Below are 16,687 nucleotides of genomic sequence, written 5' to 3'. Positions count from 1 at the left end.
TCAAATTTTCCTGTTCCACTTCAAATTGGTGCAGGAACAGTATATTTATTATATAGTATAATTAGAATTATTTTATACATTTATCTGCCACCATATATTACATATATTTCGCACAAGACAAATGTTTATTTGTTTTCCCCAGTATGTTAAAAAATCAGCATATAAACAATGTGTGCATTAAAATATGCAGAAGTGTATATATATATATATATATATATATATATATATATATATATATATATATATGCAGAAGTGTGTGTGTATGTGTGTATATATATATATATATATATATATATATATATATATATATATATACACACATACACACACACTTCTGTATATATATATATATATATATATATATATATATATATATATATATATATACACACACACACTTCTGTATATATATATATATATATATATATATATATATATACACACATACACACACACTTCTGTATATATATATATATATATATATACACACACACTTCTGCATATATATATATATATATATATATATATGCGCGCATATATAAAAAATCATAATCACCCCCGGGGCTCCGTATAAAACTTATAATTTTGGCTGTAATTGTGTACCGGCGCCCGGGCCGCTGTCCCGTGCTTCCGGTATTAGCGTGACGGAGCAGGGAGGGCGGCGCAGCAACATCTCGGCTACAAGTCCTGCTGGCGTCTTCCAGAGCAAAGGTTACGAGAAATTTCTCTCGTCTCGCTCGGCTCGGTGTCGCACTTGTTTGTTTTCATACAAAACAGCGACTTCTGAGCAAGGGTGAGTACGGCCGTCGTATGTGGTAGTGGTTGGTGTTTTGGTGTTTTCCTCGGCTGCAGAATCGCTCGGGGATTTTATTTGATGTGAACTTCGCGTTCAGAGTTGAGTCGCTCGGACGCTCCGGCGTCGCTGCTCTCTCCACATAGATCCTGAAGACGTGTTCAGGTAGCGGACTCTGGGGCGTCAAACTGAGTTATGTTACAGCTGTGAAGCATATGCAGATGTACTTTGGGCGAATTGTGTTGGGTCTGTCGCGGGTTTACATTTTACCCCGCGTTCAGCTTTTTTTATTTTCGTTGGCTAGCAACCGGACTTTGCAGCTAGCTTAGCAACCGTAGCTGTCATAGCCAGCTTAGCGTTAGCATGTTGAAGTTCGCTTGATGGTTAAACTCCCATGAACAAGCTAACTTGGTTGTTTCGCCCGATGTGGCCAGTTTTTGTAAGAGTAGCTACCTGTTGTGGTTTTTTTTATCTTTAGCGCTGGTTTTAATTTGATTAACTTTAAGGTTTAAATGGTCAGCTATGGTAACTAGGTTAATTTATCTAGGTTAGCTAGCTAAGCTAAGTAGCCACATCATTGACAGCAAGTCGAAGTGTATCCGAGAGCCTTCTTAGCGTCCAGTATCTAACTACCTACCCAGATAGGATGATGAGGCTGTAGTTGGCTCCCTTTTCGAATTTTCCCCTTCCACCTTAAATGGTGCGGCAGTTGCAGCGCCATTTAAGGTGGAACGGGAAAATTCGTACAAGAAGCTGGCGAGTGATCTTGGTTAAGTTGTGGCTTTGTGAAGACGCTTTTTAAGGAAATAAATTCTACTTTTGGTTCTCCGAACAAGTAAACGTACAGGTTTTGCTTTCCACTTAATAAGTTGGTGCCATTGTTTACAAATAACCGAGTAACGTTATAGCGTTGGTGTCAAATTGGCTAGCTAGGTTAAGTAGCTAGCTAACGTTAGCTGGTTAACCTACGTGCATAGACCTGATTCCATGAGTTACTGGTATAATTTAAAGACATGCATATTTATTTTGCTTTCCAAGTAATTCTGATGCATTGCCTAAGTATTACACGTCCACATTATCACATGAACAGTTTGAAAGTTTTTAAACGTATAATAACATGAAATAAGCTGCCACTGGGCGTAACCTCTTAGCTAACTTAAGCTAGTCCGCTAACGTCTGCTAGGCTTTAAGTAGCTGTAGCTGTAGCTAAGCCTCTTGTATCGCCAGCAAGCTAATAATCCTTAACAGGCTGTTTAGCTCGCTGGCTACCTGAGGCAGGGCTAGCGGGCTCGAGTAAGACCTTAAAGGTTAACGTTATTGGGTTAACTTGGTTGCTTTGTGGTCCGCAGCTTCTCTGTTTCTTGGCTCTTTGGTGGGACGGCGCTGAGAAGACTGTGAGGAAATTGTAAGATAGAAAAGTGCGAATTCATGACTGATTTAAGATGATCTTGTACACAGGGAGAGCTGCGGTAGGACTAGCTGGGAGAAAGACATGGCGCGCCTGGTAGCTGTGTGCAGAGACGGGGAGGAGGACTATCTTTTCCTCGCAAGACAGATTCCCTTGTATATCGATGACACACTCACGGTAAGTTAGTTATGCTTGTTACTGACCAAAGCCCCACAGAAATGTCCGTCGCAGGCGCTCTCAGGAGAGTACATTGCACTGCCAGTGAGAGCCTAGGTCGAAATGTCGATGTTAGCTAGCTGATGTTGTAAGGCCTTGTGCTAAACGGCTAGCAAGCTAAGCTGTGTTGGCCGTACTAAGGTTTATTTATTCTAGCTGAAAGATCATCAGTGCTGCTAGATTGAGAAAAACATGGTTTGTGAATAAAGGAGTAATCTAGCAGCTACTGTTGAACTGGTTTGCTTATTTGAATATCTCTAGCTGCTATGAAATCACCCAGAATGGCAGATTTGATAAGAGCATATCTGGGTGTTTTGCAAATTACAGATTTAAAGGTGTTCCATCTCTCGGCTCAATTGCATGTTAACGGCACAGTCTATATTTAACGCTGCAATGACTCTTTTGAATGTCAGTAGGTGCTTTGCACACTCAGTCTGACCTGTTGTTTCTTCTATGTGTAGATGGTGATGGAGTTTCCTGACAGTGTATTGGACTTTGACAGTCATCAGATCAACAGCTCACAAATGAAGCAGTTTATTGAGGTAAGGTTGATTATGCAAGGATATTGCTTTGCTTGGCAGTGCCCGGTGCAGAGTGATACTGCAATATCACTGTCCCAGTATCCCAGCTGTTCATACTGTGTGCCTACAGTAACTAACCTACATTAGCGAACCTGCAAGAGCTGTACAAATGGATTTTCTCCAGGTCAGATCCATCCTCACACCTTGGAGTTACACTTTGCTCTGACAGCTGATCCCATCAAGCTTTTAGAGATGTTGCTTTTCGAAGTCAAGTTGTCAGGAAGTGAATGATGAACGTGTTGAATTGTTGTCATTGCCGTTGGCAGCACCACAGCATGCTGAAGCAGCAGGACCTGAACATGGCGCTGATGGTGATGTCACGCGAGGTGTTCAGCGCGCTCTCACAGCTGGTGCCGTGTGTGGGCTGCAGGCGCAGTGTGGAGCGTCTCTTCTCTCAGCTCACAGACTCTGGTTATTTCGCCCTGGAGCCATTGACCGTGGGCTCAGCCGGCGTGTTGTCAGTCACCAGGGCCTGTCTGGCAGACCCCCGTAAACTCTACACGCTCTTCTATGTCCATGGGTAAGAGAGGGAGGTTGGTCTGAGTGTGAGCGGGATGGGTGCTTCATAGATGGGAGATCTGTCAATGAAGATTGTGATGGTGTCATGCAGAGTGTTTTGATGTGAAATGGTTCAATGCAGAGAGAGACATGGTGAAAGGAACAAGGAGGCAGTGTCTGTCATACAAACATAGCCATTTTATTTTCTATCCTAAATGACCAGTGAATCTGCACATCAAACATTTTTGTTTTTATGTGATGTTGATAACAGTGGAATAGTGGAAAATCTCACTGCACGTCAAGTAAAATTTTTGTCTCATGACACTTTGCATGTACTTCTCTGCATTTTTATGCCGAAACTTTAGCTCAAGCAGTGTTGTAAAACATTGTCTTGGGTGTCAGGTAGCAAATCTGTAACAGTTTCGTATAATAACTTTTTCCGTGTTGGCTTTGAATCAATAAACTCCTTAAATGTTTGGTTCCTGTCACTACCACATCATACAATTCTGTCTTGCTGAGCTTCTCTAGAATGGCACATTTCACGTTAAACCATTCTAAACGACTTCTTAAATTCTAATGATTAAATTATCCAAACATTTGGGAAAAAACGAGGCATGTTTTGAAACAGATAATGCATCCATGTTTTGCTGGTCTTTAGAAAATAATTTGTTGAATGTCTAACCTAGTTCTTCAGTTCAGTGTTTTGTTCTGATGCCACGAATGTCTTAAAATACGTATTTTTCTTTCCTCCTTTGCAGGTCTAAGTTGAATGACATCATTGACGCCATTCCCAAAAGCAAAAAGAACAAACGCTGTCAGTTGCATTCTTTAGACACACACAAGCCCAAGCCTTTAGGGTAAGTTTAAAGTTTACTGTGTTTAAGTGCACCTTATCTTCCAAACCCTACATTTCATTTAAAATAATGCTGTTTACCTGTCACCTGTTAGTGATGGATATTTTGGAGTGTTTGAGAATGCCTGATGTGTGTGTAAGGTGCTGTAGAGAGGAAGGTGAAGCGAAAGGGCTAGTGCTAGAGAAAAAGAGTGCTGCAGCAGCAGGGAATAAAGAGGTCAGATGTAGTGTCCTTTTCCACTTTGGGCCTTTTCAGACCCCCTACAGGTAGGCACCACCATTTGTGTATACAGCTGTTATTAGACCACAACAAAAGTAAAGTAGTGTTTAGAAAAGCAGAGTTTTGCTTTTCTACCAAGATTGTCAGTTGTCAACGTTTTTAGGACGTAGACGACCAAAAACCGAGTCTGGTTAATTACAGCACAGGTTTTCAGTTCTATTCAGTGCAACGTCTATTTAGTAACTCTTAGAGATATTTGAATGTTCTTCCTGTTCAAAGTGGTAGCTTTACAGGAGAAGGCAAAAGCATTCTTAACTTGTAATGTTAGTTAATGTAACAAGATTTCTACTGCTCTATTCATCATGAAGTGTTCACACAAGCAACTCAAAAGCTGCTGCGGTGTTGAATCTGAAAAAAATCAGCGACACGTGATTTTGATTAGACAGCAAATATTAATTTCACCAGAGTGCACATCCCTGTTAAAACATGTTCCCCTTTTCTTGTTCAGTGGGTTTTTTTTTTTTTTTTTTTGAGTATCTGCTTGGTAATTGGTTGTTTTGGTAACCGTGGAGACCGTGGCTGTGTGTTGCAGAGGGAGCTGGATGGACATTTGGGAGCTGATGTCTCAAGAGTGCCGGGACGAGGTAGTCCTGATTGACAGCGCCTGTCTGCTGGAAACTCTAGAGACATACCTGAGAAAACACAGGTAAATCTACTGCATGCAAACACCATCTGCTTGGAATTTGCCTTCATTATTGTGAAGTCAGTTAGTGATGTCCTGAATAGTTGCTCTCAAATCCAGCTGTGTGGTATTTGATTGTGTATTATGAATAGCTTTCTGCCTTCACATGGGTGCATATGGTTTCATTGGAAAATGAATCCTGTTCATAAGAGCTGCACAACGAAAGATTTGATATTAATCACTGTGTGCTGTGGTATGCAAATCAGCAAGTAAATCAGAGTTTGCTTGCTGAGATGTCACATGTTCCTCATAAGTGCCTGCGGGTGTTGTGCTAATTCAGTGTATCAACATTTTTTTTTGGTCAGGCTGGTCATTAGCTCTATATTTACTGTTTCACTGTACAATTTGAATGGTTATGTAGCTGTAATATTTAACTGATTTAGGTTCTTGCAATTTGCGATAATTACATGGTATTCTATTTTAATGTGTTGTACTGTGATTATCCTCCCTGTGCCTGTCTTAGACCAAGATTGACTGGATTAGCTTGTAGTTATGGTTTCCACTGTTAACAGCTGTGTCAATGTGTTTGTTAGGTTCTGCACAGACTGTAAGAACAAGGTGCTGAGGGCCTACAACATCCTGGTGGGAGAGCTGGACTGCAGTAAGGAAAAGGGCTACTGCGCGGCTCTTTACGAAGGCCTGCGCTGCTGCCCACACGAGCGCCACATCCATGTATGCTGCGAGACCGACTTCATTGCCCACCTCCTGGGCCGGGCAGAGCCAGAGTTCGCTGGAGGGTATGAGTGAGTCAACGGAGCTATTTTTGACTTGTCTTGGCATAGGGGCATCCCAAAACCTTAAAGCTCATTAAGAATGTGAAGATCTATGAGAGATACACAATTATGCAAATTGTAAGCGCCTTCCTGCCCCCCCTCTTTCCAATCCACAGCCTCACTATACTGCGCACTGTCTGTTACAGACACAGCAAATGAGCTGGAGCAGAGCAGATAATTATAGAAATAAGCTCCCACTGAAACTTTAATAGTCAAAGATTTTGGGTTTTTATTCACTCTGGCACTAGTCGCTTGATTTCAGTTCGCTGAGGTTTGAATTCTTTTTCTTTTTTTTCTTTCTTTCTTTTTTCTAAACATGTCATCTGTGAGCTAGAATTGTTGGTGGCATATGAAAATGTTTTAGCCTTCTCGTTAAACCAGTGTTACTCTTGTATCCTCGGGTGCTAACAAAGTAAGGCAAAAGTAGCTAACAGCTATACACACACATGGGTTTACCCTCTCAGATTTCAGTGTTTTACTCTCCAAACTTGCATCAGTGGGGCCTCAGTGAGCTGGAGTGAACCTGTGGCAGTGGTGTGTGAAACTGTTTAGGTATTCTTGCTAAGTTGACGCTAGGTTCTAATGCTAATGGGCATAGGGAAGAAAAATGGTTTCAACTTATGGCTTCACACACAAACCTAGGTTAAGTTTCGGTGAACTGAAATTAACCTGTGTGTTTGAAGATGTAGCATGATAAACTGCAACAGTAGAATGCCGCTGCTAGCACAGCTCAGCGCACCTAATTTGACATTTATTTAGATAATATACAGTATGAATTTGACACCATTATATTTTTAAACCTTGACATTATTTATATAGCATATGCATGTTTTGTTGCTGTAAACAATTCTTGTTAGTATATCTGCTTGTTTTAGTATATTTTAGTGTATTGTACCCTGATAGGTTTAAGCTCTTTCATGATGTAACAAAGCTAAGCTACTATGAAGCACCCACAAGCTGCTTGTCTCCATAAATACTGAGAGAAGCCTGTATTATCAGTGGAAAAATGTGGGCGCTTTGCTGTTACATGCATGTACTAACATGAATGTTTTGAGTGTTTTGTCTGACTGATTTGTTTAAATCTTGGCTATAATAACCTCATTTTATTAACCTGTATATGGCAAGCTTTGTTTTGTTTACACTTTACAGCTAATTTCACACCTTTTTAGCTGTGATTCCAAAACATACCTTTTTCCTCCTTTGGCTTTTGTCAGTCAGTACTGGAGTACATACATGCTGAACAGTTCTGGTTGTGTACAGGCGCAGGGAAAGGCACGCTAAGACCATAGACATTGCACAGGAGGAGGTGCTGACGTGTCTGGGGATCCACCTGTATGAGCGACTTCACCGAATCTGGCAGAAGCTGCGGGCCGAGGAGCAGACTTGGCAAATACTCTTCTACCTTGGCATTGATGCACTCCGTAAAAGCTTTGAGGTACTGAGGTTGGAGTCCCTGAAGCAGCTTAGATTTTTTAAAAATGTTATATCTGATACTGGAGAAATGTAAGCATCTATGAGAATGAACATATGTTTTCTAGACTTGACTAGACTTATACTTTTGAATTGCACCCCCCCACCCCCTCTGTATAGATGGCAGTGGAGAAAGTGCAGGGGATCAGCCGGTTGGAGCAGCTCTGTGAAGAGTTGTCGGAGGAGGAGCGTGCAAAAGAGCTTAAGCAAGAGAAGAAAAGGCAGAAACGCAAGAACAGACGCAAAAACAAGTGTGGCTTTGACATGTCTGAACAAGAGGCTGAAGGAGACAAAGAGAAGAGCTTGGACGAGGTATGGTTTCTTTCGGTTTTTGTACCTCATGTTTTATTTTGCCGTGTGGTATTAGTTTTGCATGTAACTCTAAGCATCTAGTCTCTGGGAGTAGTCTTATATATGCCAGTTAGCTTCTTTTTTTTTTTTTTTTTTTTTTTTTTTTTTCATCTTCCCCTATACATTCAAAATGGCCAATTTTTCACATATTAGGGTTTTTTGCTTTGGAAAACGGGAACAGGCAACACAGATGGAATTGTTTATTTTACTGTTTGACACTGCCAGTTAAGAGTGCACTGATGTGACGGATGATAGATAAGCCTAACGCATGTATTTAAGTGCTCAGAGAAGTATCAGGATGCTTTGACTGACATGTATGTCAAAAAATGTGGGTTCATGAAATTATTGGAATATTCTATGCTTACTTTGTTATAGGTTGCGTTAGATTAAGGACAAGGATGGTTTGAGGGAGAGGAGGTGGATAAATATTAGTGCTGTGGAAAATTGGTGTTTTGCATGAATGACAAATATAAAGTAGTTTCTTGTGGAGATGATCAAAGGATATTCCAGTATGAAATTAAAATGTTCATAATTTCTGGTGGTCAACAAAGTGCAGCGTTCTTGTATTTATCTCACGCACTCGCTGACTGTCCTCTCGTGTATCTGCAACAGAAATTGGCTGGCCATTTGCTTCTTGGCCCTGTATTAAATGTTAACACATTACAAATGCACAAACGTTCTCTTGTACCTCTATGCAGGGTTCAACAGAGTCTGTGGATGGCAGCTGTAAGTCATGTGGCAGTGGTGAGGAGTCTGGAGGCAGTGTGGAGGTCATGGTCCCCCTCGAGAACTCCTCCTGCAGCTGCCCTGCCACCTCCATCCTGGGCTCACCTAAACCCAAGAAAGGTACCACATCACGTTGATGACTTTTTGTATTAATTATGTTGGTAATTCATTTATACAGTGGGGCAAAAAAGTATTTAGTCAGCCACTGATTGTGCAAGTTCTCCTACTTAGAAAGATGAGAGGTCTGTAATTTTCATCATGGGTACACTTCAACTAGGAGAGACAAAATGAGAAAAAAATCCAGGAAATTACATTGTAGGATTTTTAAAGAATTTATTTGTAAATTATGGTGGAAAATAAGGATTTAGCCACCCACAAACAAGCAAGATTTCTGGCTCTCACAAACCTGTAACATCTTCTTTTAAGAAGCTCTTCTGTCCTCCACTCATTACTTGTATTGATGGCACCTGTTTGACCTCGTTATCTGTATAAAAGACACCTGTCCACAGCCTCAAACAGTCAGACTCCAAACTTAACTATGGCCAAGACCAAAGAGCTGTCGAAGGACACCAGGAAGAAAATTGTAGACCTGCACCAGGCTGGGAAGAGTCAATCTACAATAGGCAAGCAGGTTGGTGTGAATAAATCACCTGTGGGAGCAATTGTAAGAAAATGGAAGACATACAAGACCATTGATAATCTCCCTCGATCTGAGGTCCACGCAAGATCTCATCCCATGTCGTCAAAATGATCATGAGAACGGTGAACAAAAATCCCAGAACTACACAGAGGGACCTGATGAATGACCTGCAGAGAGCTGGGACCAAAGTAACAAAGGCTACCATCAGTAATACATGACGCCGAGAGGGACTCAAATCCTGCAGTGCCAGGCGTGTCCCCCTGCTTAAGCCAGTACATGTCCAGGCCCGACTGAAGTTTGCTAGAGAGCATATCAATGATCCAGAAGAGGATTGGGAGAATATCATGTGGTCAGATGAAATCAAAAAAGAACTTTTTGGTAAAAACTCAACTCGTCGTGTTTGGAGGAAGAAGAATGCGGAGTTGCATCCATACCTACAGTGAAGCATGGAGGTGGAAACATCATGCTTTGGAGCTGTTTTTCTGCAAAGGGGACAGGACGACTGATCCGTGTTAAGGGAAGAATGAACGGGGCCATGTATCGTGAGATTTTTAAGTCAAAACCTCCTATCAGTGAAAGCATTGAAGATGGAACGTGGCTGGGTCTTCCAGCATGACAATGATCCCAAACGCACCGCTCAGGCAACGAAGGAGTGGCTCCGTAACAAGCGTTTTAATGTCCTGGAGTGGCCTAGCCAGTCTCCAGACCTCAACCCCGTAGACAATTTGTGGAGGGAGTTGAAAGTCACGTTGCCCAGCGACAGCCCCAAAACATCACTGCTCTAGAGGAGATCTGCAGGAGGAATGGGCCAAAATGCGAGCTACAGTGTTTTTGACCTCTGTCATTGCCAACAAAGGTTATGTTACAAAGTATTGAGTTGAACTTTTGTTATTGACCAAATACTTATTTTCCACCATAATTTACAAATAAATTCTTTAAAAATCCTACAATGTGATTTCCTGGATTTTTTTTTTCTCATATTGTGTCTCATAGTTGAAGTGTACCCATGATGAAAATTACAGACCTCTCTCATCTTTCTAAGTAGGAGAACTTGCACAATCAGTGGCTGACTACTTTTTTGCCCCACTGTATTTACCGGTGATCCCCCGGTGAAACTGCTATGTTTAGGAAATGATTGCTTATATTTTTAGACATGATGGAGGGGAGAGGGGAACCTTCACTAATCAATATGTTTGTGTGTGCCTGTAGGTCTGTCATCTCACAGTAACGGCAGTGACTGTGGATACTCCTCCAGTATTGAGGGCAGCGAGACAGGCTCCAGAGAAGGCTCAGATGTGGCATGCACTGAGGGCATGTGTAACCATGATGAAACAGGTACCACAAGTTTATCTCTGCTGCAAGCCTAGCTTCACCATAGTGAGCTTTGCTGAATTTCACTTTAGCAGATTTGTTGTTATAAATATTTCCCTGTGTTCTTGTGGCTGCACTTTTTTTTTTTTTTTTTTTTTTTTTTTTTTTTTTTTTTTTTTTTTTTTTAAACGATTAAAATCTGTTAGTTTTACATGAATAATCGATTGAATCTTCAGTAGCAAGTCTGGGCAATATGACAGTCATCGTCTTTGCAGGTGAATACTCATGCAGTCATCACTGCTCTGAGGACAAAGAGGAAGATGGTGTGGACAGCTGTGTGGAGTGCTGGGCAAACTCTGAAGAACATACCAAGGGCAAGAATAAGAAGAAGAAAAGGAAGAACAAGGGGTCAATGTGTGGGAGCGAACCTGTGAGTTATAGTGAGGGGTCATACGCCCCTTTCACTTCACACTTTTAAACAAATTGCTGTGCCTGCATTGTTTTTGCTGCACCACATACTATCATGTTCTAACATAATACAGGGTGGGCCAATTATATGGATATATGGATACACCTAAATAAAATGGGAATGGTTGGTGATATTAACTTCCTGTTTGTGGCACATTAGTTTATGGGAGGGGGGGAAAACGTTTCAAGATGGGTGGTGACCATGGTGGCCATTTTGAAGTCGGCCATTTTGGATCCAACTTTAGTTTTTTCAGTGGGAAGAGGGTCGTGTGACACATCAAACGTAATGAGAATTTCACAAGAAAAACAATGGTGTGCTTGGTTTTAATGTAACTTTATTCTTTCATGAGTTATTTACAAGTTTCTAACCACTTATAAAATGTGTTCAAAGTGCTGCCCGTTGTGTTGGATTGTCAACGCAGCCCTCTTCTCCCACTCTTCACACACTGATAGCAAGAAATGCTAGCACAGGCTTCCAGTGTCTGTAGTTTCAGGTGCTGCACATCTCATATCTTCACAGCTTAGACAATTGCCTTCAGATGACCCCAAAGATAAAAGTCTAAGGGGGTCAGATCGGGAGACCTTGGGGGGGGCCATTCAACTGGCCCACGACGACCAATCCACTTTCCAGGAAACTGTTCATCTAGGAATGCTCGGACCTGACACCCATAATGTGGTGATGCACCATCTTGCTGGAAAAACTCAGGGAACATGCCAGCTTCCAAAGTGGATTGGTCGTCATGGGCCAGTTGAATGGCCCCCCCAAGGTCTCCAAGATCTGACCCCCTTAGACTTTTACCTTTGGGGTTTCTATAGGTTAGTAGTTTCACTAGCATGAGACCTGGTGAGTCACTGGCATATCTTAACTGGTGGAGTTCAGACTTTCATTCCACCTTGCATTTTTAAAACACTTACTGGGAAGCAGTAAACTCACATTTGCCTTGAGACTTCAGTTAATGATTTGATACGCTAGTCCTAACAGTGCAAAAAGTCTTGCTGCTGTCTGTGCTAATACAATAAAAAAGCAACAAAATTTTAGGGGTGGTGGATTTAAAGAGATGATCAATGGGGTAGTTTCTACAGTAAGTGCACTCGGTTGCTCTTTAAACTCCTTAAACGACTTCCTGTCAGAAGAGTACATTCAGATTGAGTTGTTGACAAGGCACCGTATTACAGAAACATCTTTAAGATCTGACAGGTCAAGACACGAATTTATGAAATGTTACTACAGAAGCAAATCTTAATATAAAAGTTTTATCTTGCATTTTTTTTCTCCATTTAAGAAACTTTAACCATCACAATCAAAGTAGACTTTTTTTTTATTATTATTAAACTAAAAATATTGTGCTAACTATTTTTAGATATTCTCCAGATCTACTGTCATGGTGACTAAGCAGAAGATTTCAGACTTAAGATGTTTCTGTAATATGGCTTCAGTATGCACAAACAGATTACACCAGATAAAAATGTCAAACATGTTTAATGCACTCCAACTAATCTGAAACTCAGTCGGAAAGCAAGAATTCTGTGCCTGACACGCTACTCCTAGCGCCCGACTCATTGTTTTTGCAGTCACTTTGTTCTGTTTTTTAATGTAAACATTACTAATTGGCTTCTATTCATACATGAGCCTTCAAATTGTACTAGGTCTTATCCAGGCAAGTTACAGCACCAGTATTACCAGGATTTCAATGATGGCTTACATTCACACTTCCCCTTCCAATTTGATTGCTGTTAAACTTCAGAAAATGGTGTGAGAAATTTTACCAGTTTAGAATAATCGTCAGATGTCCTCCTTGTCAGAACGTCGCCAGCTTATACAATTATGGAACACATTGTAAACAGTTAAGTGTCAATAAGAATTGACGCATTAACCGACTTTAAACAGTATTGATTTGTGGTCAGGAATATAATGCATTTTCGGGTTGATATCTGAGATCTCAGTTCAGTCTTCTAAAGTTGTGTGTTTCTCTTATGTGACAGGGTTCAAAGTCAGAAAGCTGCATGTCAGAAAGCAGTCGAAGAGGCTTGTCTGGCTTGGAAAGCGCCCATGACCCCAGCACATCATCCACGCACAGCTGCCGGAGCCAAGAGACGTGTCCGAAGCTGTGCTGTGGATCATTCACTAGTATCGCTTCGCAGTTACTGTGGGCCGATCAGCAGCGGAAAGGCGGCGGGGGTCTAGTCCTGGGCCAGCCGCCTCCAGCAGACACATCCACACAAGGAGACAGCACCACCAAGAGCCTCATGGAACTGCTGGTGAGTGGACTAGCTCTGAGCGCTAGCCCTAAGGCAGCTGTTCAGGATGGCACAAATTAAGCATTGCTAAAATATATAACCCAAAAATAGGCGCGGTTTGATTCAGTTGTGATTCTTCAGGAATTCAGTGCATCATAATCCTTTTTTAACCTCAGTTCAGTAATACAGAAGTATTTTAACAGCAATAAGCCACTCAACCTTGGGTGTGGCCTTTCCGTAGTAACCAGTGAATACAGCCCTTGGTAACAAATGAAGTTAAGTGCAAAAATGAAATAACAAACTTTTTTTTTTAATAATTTAAAAATATGCGTACAAACAGGATGAAGCAGAAGCATCATTAGATGAAGAGAACTGCCTAACACCAGACGAGATCCAGTCATTCGTGGAGGAGAACAAGTCTTTCTACAGCACGCGAGACCAGTACAGGCAGCACCTGAAGGACCGCTTCACCAAATACTGCCACTCCAGTGTGTGTAGAGGAGAGTGGCTGCCTACTACCAGTGTCAACTGAGCAACGCACTCTGAAAACACAATTTTTACGGATGGAAAAAACACTCAAGATTACCACTGCTGTGCCGCTTTTTTTTTTTTCGAAGATGGAGGGAAAAAAAATTAAATTGGTGCAAAAAAGTGAGTTCTGAAGCCGTGTCTCGTTCAGTTGAAGGTTTATTTGTTGGGAAAAGGTAAATGTTCACATCACCTTCCACATCTGTCATTTCAGTCTCTGTCTTTCACGCTTTCTCTCTCTCGCGCGCTCCCTCTCTCTCTACCATGCACACTTTTCACCCCCATCCCTCACTCATTCATCCACCTTCCTTCGCTACACCTGGTGGCTTATTTCTGTGATTTCAGTTTCTGGACTTATTGATTTAAGGAATGGGTTATGAAGAGCAGTGGAATTGATAATCAAGCTTTGCAAGCTGTGACTGTAGGGTTAGATATTGATAGTCTTCTTGTCTTATTGTTTCTATAACATTTTCTTTGTTTTCCCAGTTCGTTTCACTGACTGTGACGCTTTTAGTGGCAAAAAAAATGTACCAATAAATGTGTACAGAAATAAAATTATCTGAATATAAAGATTTTACAGAAAGATAAACATCCATTTATAAGGAGGTTTGAGTGTAATGTTGAGCGCAATGTGCAAAATTTACATAATAAAGAATATTTATTAATATGCATCAGAAGACTGTGGGTTTTTCTTCCTCTCCCCTGAAATGTTGTGCTTTAAAGGACATTTTAAGAATGTTACCTGATTGTTCATTGGCAGAAAACATGAACTTTTTTTTTTTTTTTTTTTTTATTAAACTGTGGTGGTGATGGGAACCAGGGGGATGCGATATTTACAACATGCATGAGTTCGGTTTTGCTATTCAAAAGAACCAGTAAACCTACATTTGTCTGAGTTTATATATCGCTGTTGTCTGAACAAAACTTTGCATCTCCAAAATGGTAACTTCACAGGAGAAGGAAAAGACCTGCTTTACTCTTAAAGTAAGTCAATGGAACCAGATTTCTTTCAAAGTAATTTTGGGCCATTTCATTTGGCCTATTCATCATGAAATTTACACACAATGTAAAGAACAGGCTTTTTCAAATTGTGCCAAAAAAACAACAAAAATGGAGATGCAAGGTTTTGTTCTGGCGAGATGTAATGTTGGTAATGGGAAATGTGGTCAGAATGCTCCTGTCCCATTTTATATTTAGCCTTACAGTATCCTGCATATTATCTTTTTCTCTACCAGAAGACAATGTCTGTCATCAGGCTACACATTCGTAACGAATTCATGTATGTAACCTTTCATCTGTCTGGTTCCCATCACCGGCACTGTGAACAATTTAAGGGAGTATTTTACACTTGATAGAGTTCCCCTTTAAATCTAAGAAACTAGCAAAGAAATGTCCAAAGTTAAATAAATACCAGTTTTTTTTCTTCATGCTTAAATAAATTCTGCCAATTTTTATAGATAAATTCAGGGAGTAAGCTTTCTCGGTTCTGCATAATCAAATACTAGTCTTGCATGTAAACTTGTATTTTAATCTATTTACTGTTCGCTAGATGGCGCGCTATAAAGCCTTTACTAAGCTTTGTGTAAAACGTGCATTACTATCGGGTTTAATTATAAAATGGGCTTGGTAACTGACAGCTGTCAGTCACAAATGTTAACGTTTTTACATTAAAAAGGTATCGTTGTCGCACACTTCAAGCCATACAACCGGGCCTCAGCTGTGCTTAAAGGGAAATTCCACCAAAATTTCTGAGTAATTTAATCCATGAGGTTGCTAATTGTGGAGAGACTTGGAGACTGATTTCTTCGCATTGGTGGTGAAAGGCACCAGGGGGCACCATGTCTACAACACTAATAGAGCCTTTTTGTTTACCATCCAAAACCACCAGTCAACCTACACATGCCTTCTGAGTTTAGTACGTAATGTTGACGATAGTCATAAATCTGAAAAAAATGGATTAAAGTACATGTAAAGACAGTGCTTATCCTAAAACAACGTGTCAGACATCAGGCAGCACATATCTAACCACCGTATGTCATCTTCAGAGACATGCTTTGCAGACGTCTGGTTCCTATCACCACCACTGTGAACAATTCTGACTCTGCAACTTTCTCCAGAATGGAGCACTTGACGCTAAAACACTCTGAATGGCTTTGTTTACATCTCAAATGTTTAATTATGTAGAGTTTTTGAAAAATTGATGCACTTCCCCTTTAAAATCTGAGACGCTACCAAAGGAATCGCATGTTGAGTTTAACCTCTTTACCTCTCACAGCCGTTCTTTCCTTAAGCTTAGAAAGTCGAACACGCTTAAACAAATCTAACCTCATTTACATAGATAGAAAAATTATTCAGTTAGTAAGATGTTACTGTTCTACATAGATGTCAAATGCATGGAGCCCCTATGTTGACACGGTGGTCATTTTTAATAAGGAATGGCCACAAATTAATATCTTGAGGCCACGAGTTATAAGACACTTAGAGCGGGGCCTCAATATAGTAACTTGTGGTGACGTCTTATTAATAAAAATCTCTGTATCGCTACGTTGGGGCTCGTAAAAATATATTTTACACGTGAAATGGCATTACCTGTCTATCGTCCGCTAGATGGCCCGCTATGCCAAACAATCCCATCAAGCTGTTACAAAGCCTTTCGTTAAAAAATTTACTACTTTATATTTGGCTTAATTGTAAAAGTGGCGTTGTAACGGTCAACTGTCAGTCGCCGGTGTTAAAAATGTAAACAACAACAAAAAAAGTTTATGTTTCGCATAATTGAAGCCATCGGCTGATCTTGAAACAGTGCGAGCGGCGACGGCAACCCAAGTCTTCTTCTTTCTGCTTGCCATCTAATATTTAATCCCGAGCGCA

General features: G+C 40.8%; 1 protein-coding gene across 3 annotated transcripts; it reads left to right on the top strand.

Moving 5' to 3' along the window:
- Positions 1–656: 656 nt before the first annotated feature.
- ggnbp2 (gametogenetin binding protein 2) lies at positions 657–14,490 on the top strand. 3 transcript variants are annotated; one of them, XM_037533692.1, is made up of 14 exons: positions 657–793; positions 2,252–2,378; positions 2,879–2,959; positions 3,265–3,518; positions 4,255–4,353; positions 5,162–5,275; positions 5,845–6,048; positions 7,345–7,519; positions 7,675–7,866; positions 8,604–8,751; positions 10,481–10,606; positions 10,858–11,012; positions 13,034–13,309; positions 13,629–14,490. In XM_037533692.1, the coding sequence occupies exons 2-14, from the start codon at positions 2,286–2,288 to the stop codon at positions 13,818–13,820; spliced, it is 2,109 nt and encodes a 702-aa protein (XP_037389589.1). In that variant the 5' UTR covers positions 657–793; positions 2,252–2,285; the 3' UTR covers positions 13,821–14,490. The 3 variants fall into 3 exon arrangements, with proteins under 3 accessions (XP_037389589.1, XP_037389587.1, XP_037389588.1); XM_037533690.1 differs by having other exon boundaries at positions 5,845–6,054; XM_037533691.1 differs by lacking the exon at positions 657–793 and adding an exon at positions 876–958 and having other exon boundaries at positions 5,845–6,054.
- Positions 14,491–16,687: the final 2,197 nt, after the last annotated feature.

Source organism: Pygocentrus nattereri, chromosome 23 (genome assembly GCF_015220715.1).
Source record: "Pygocentrus nattereri isolate fPygNat1 chromosome 23, fPygNat1.pri, whole genome shotgun sequence".
In the NCBI taxonomy this organism is placed as follows: domain Eukaryota; kingdom Metazoa; phylum Chordata; class Actinopteri; order Characiformes; family Serrasalmidae; genus Pygocentrus; species Pygocentrus nattereri.
Note: the sequence above shows the minus strand (reverse complement) of the source record. Positions and strands in the feature narration are given on the sequence as shown.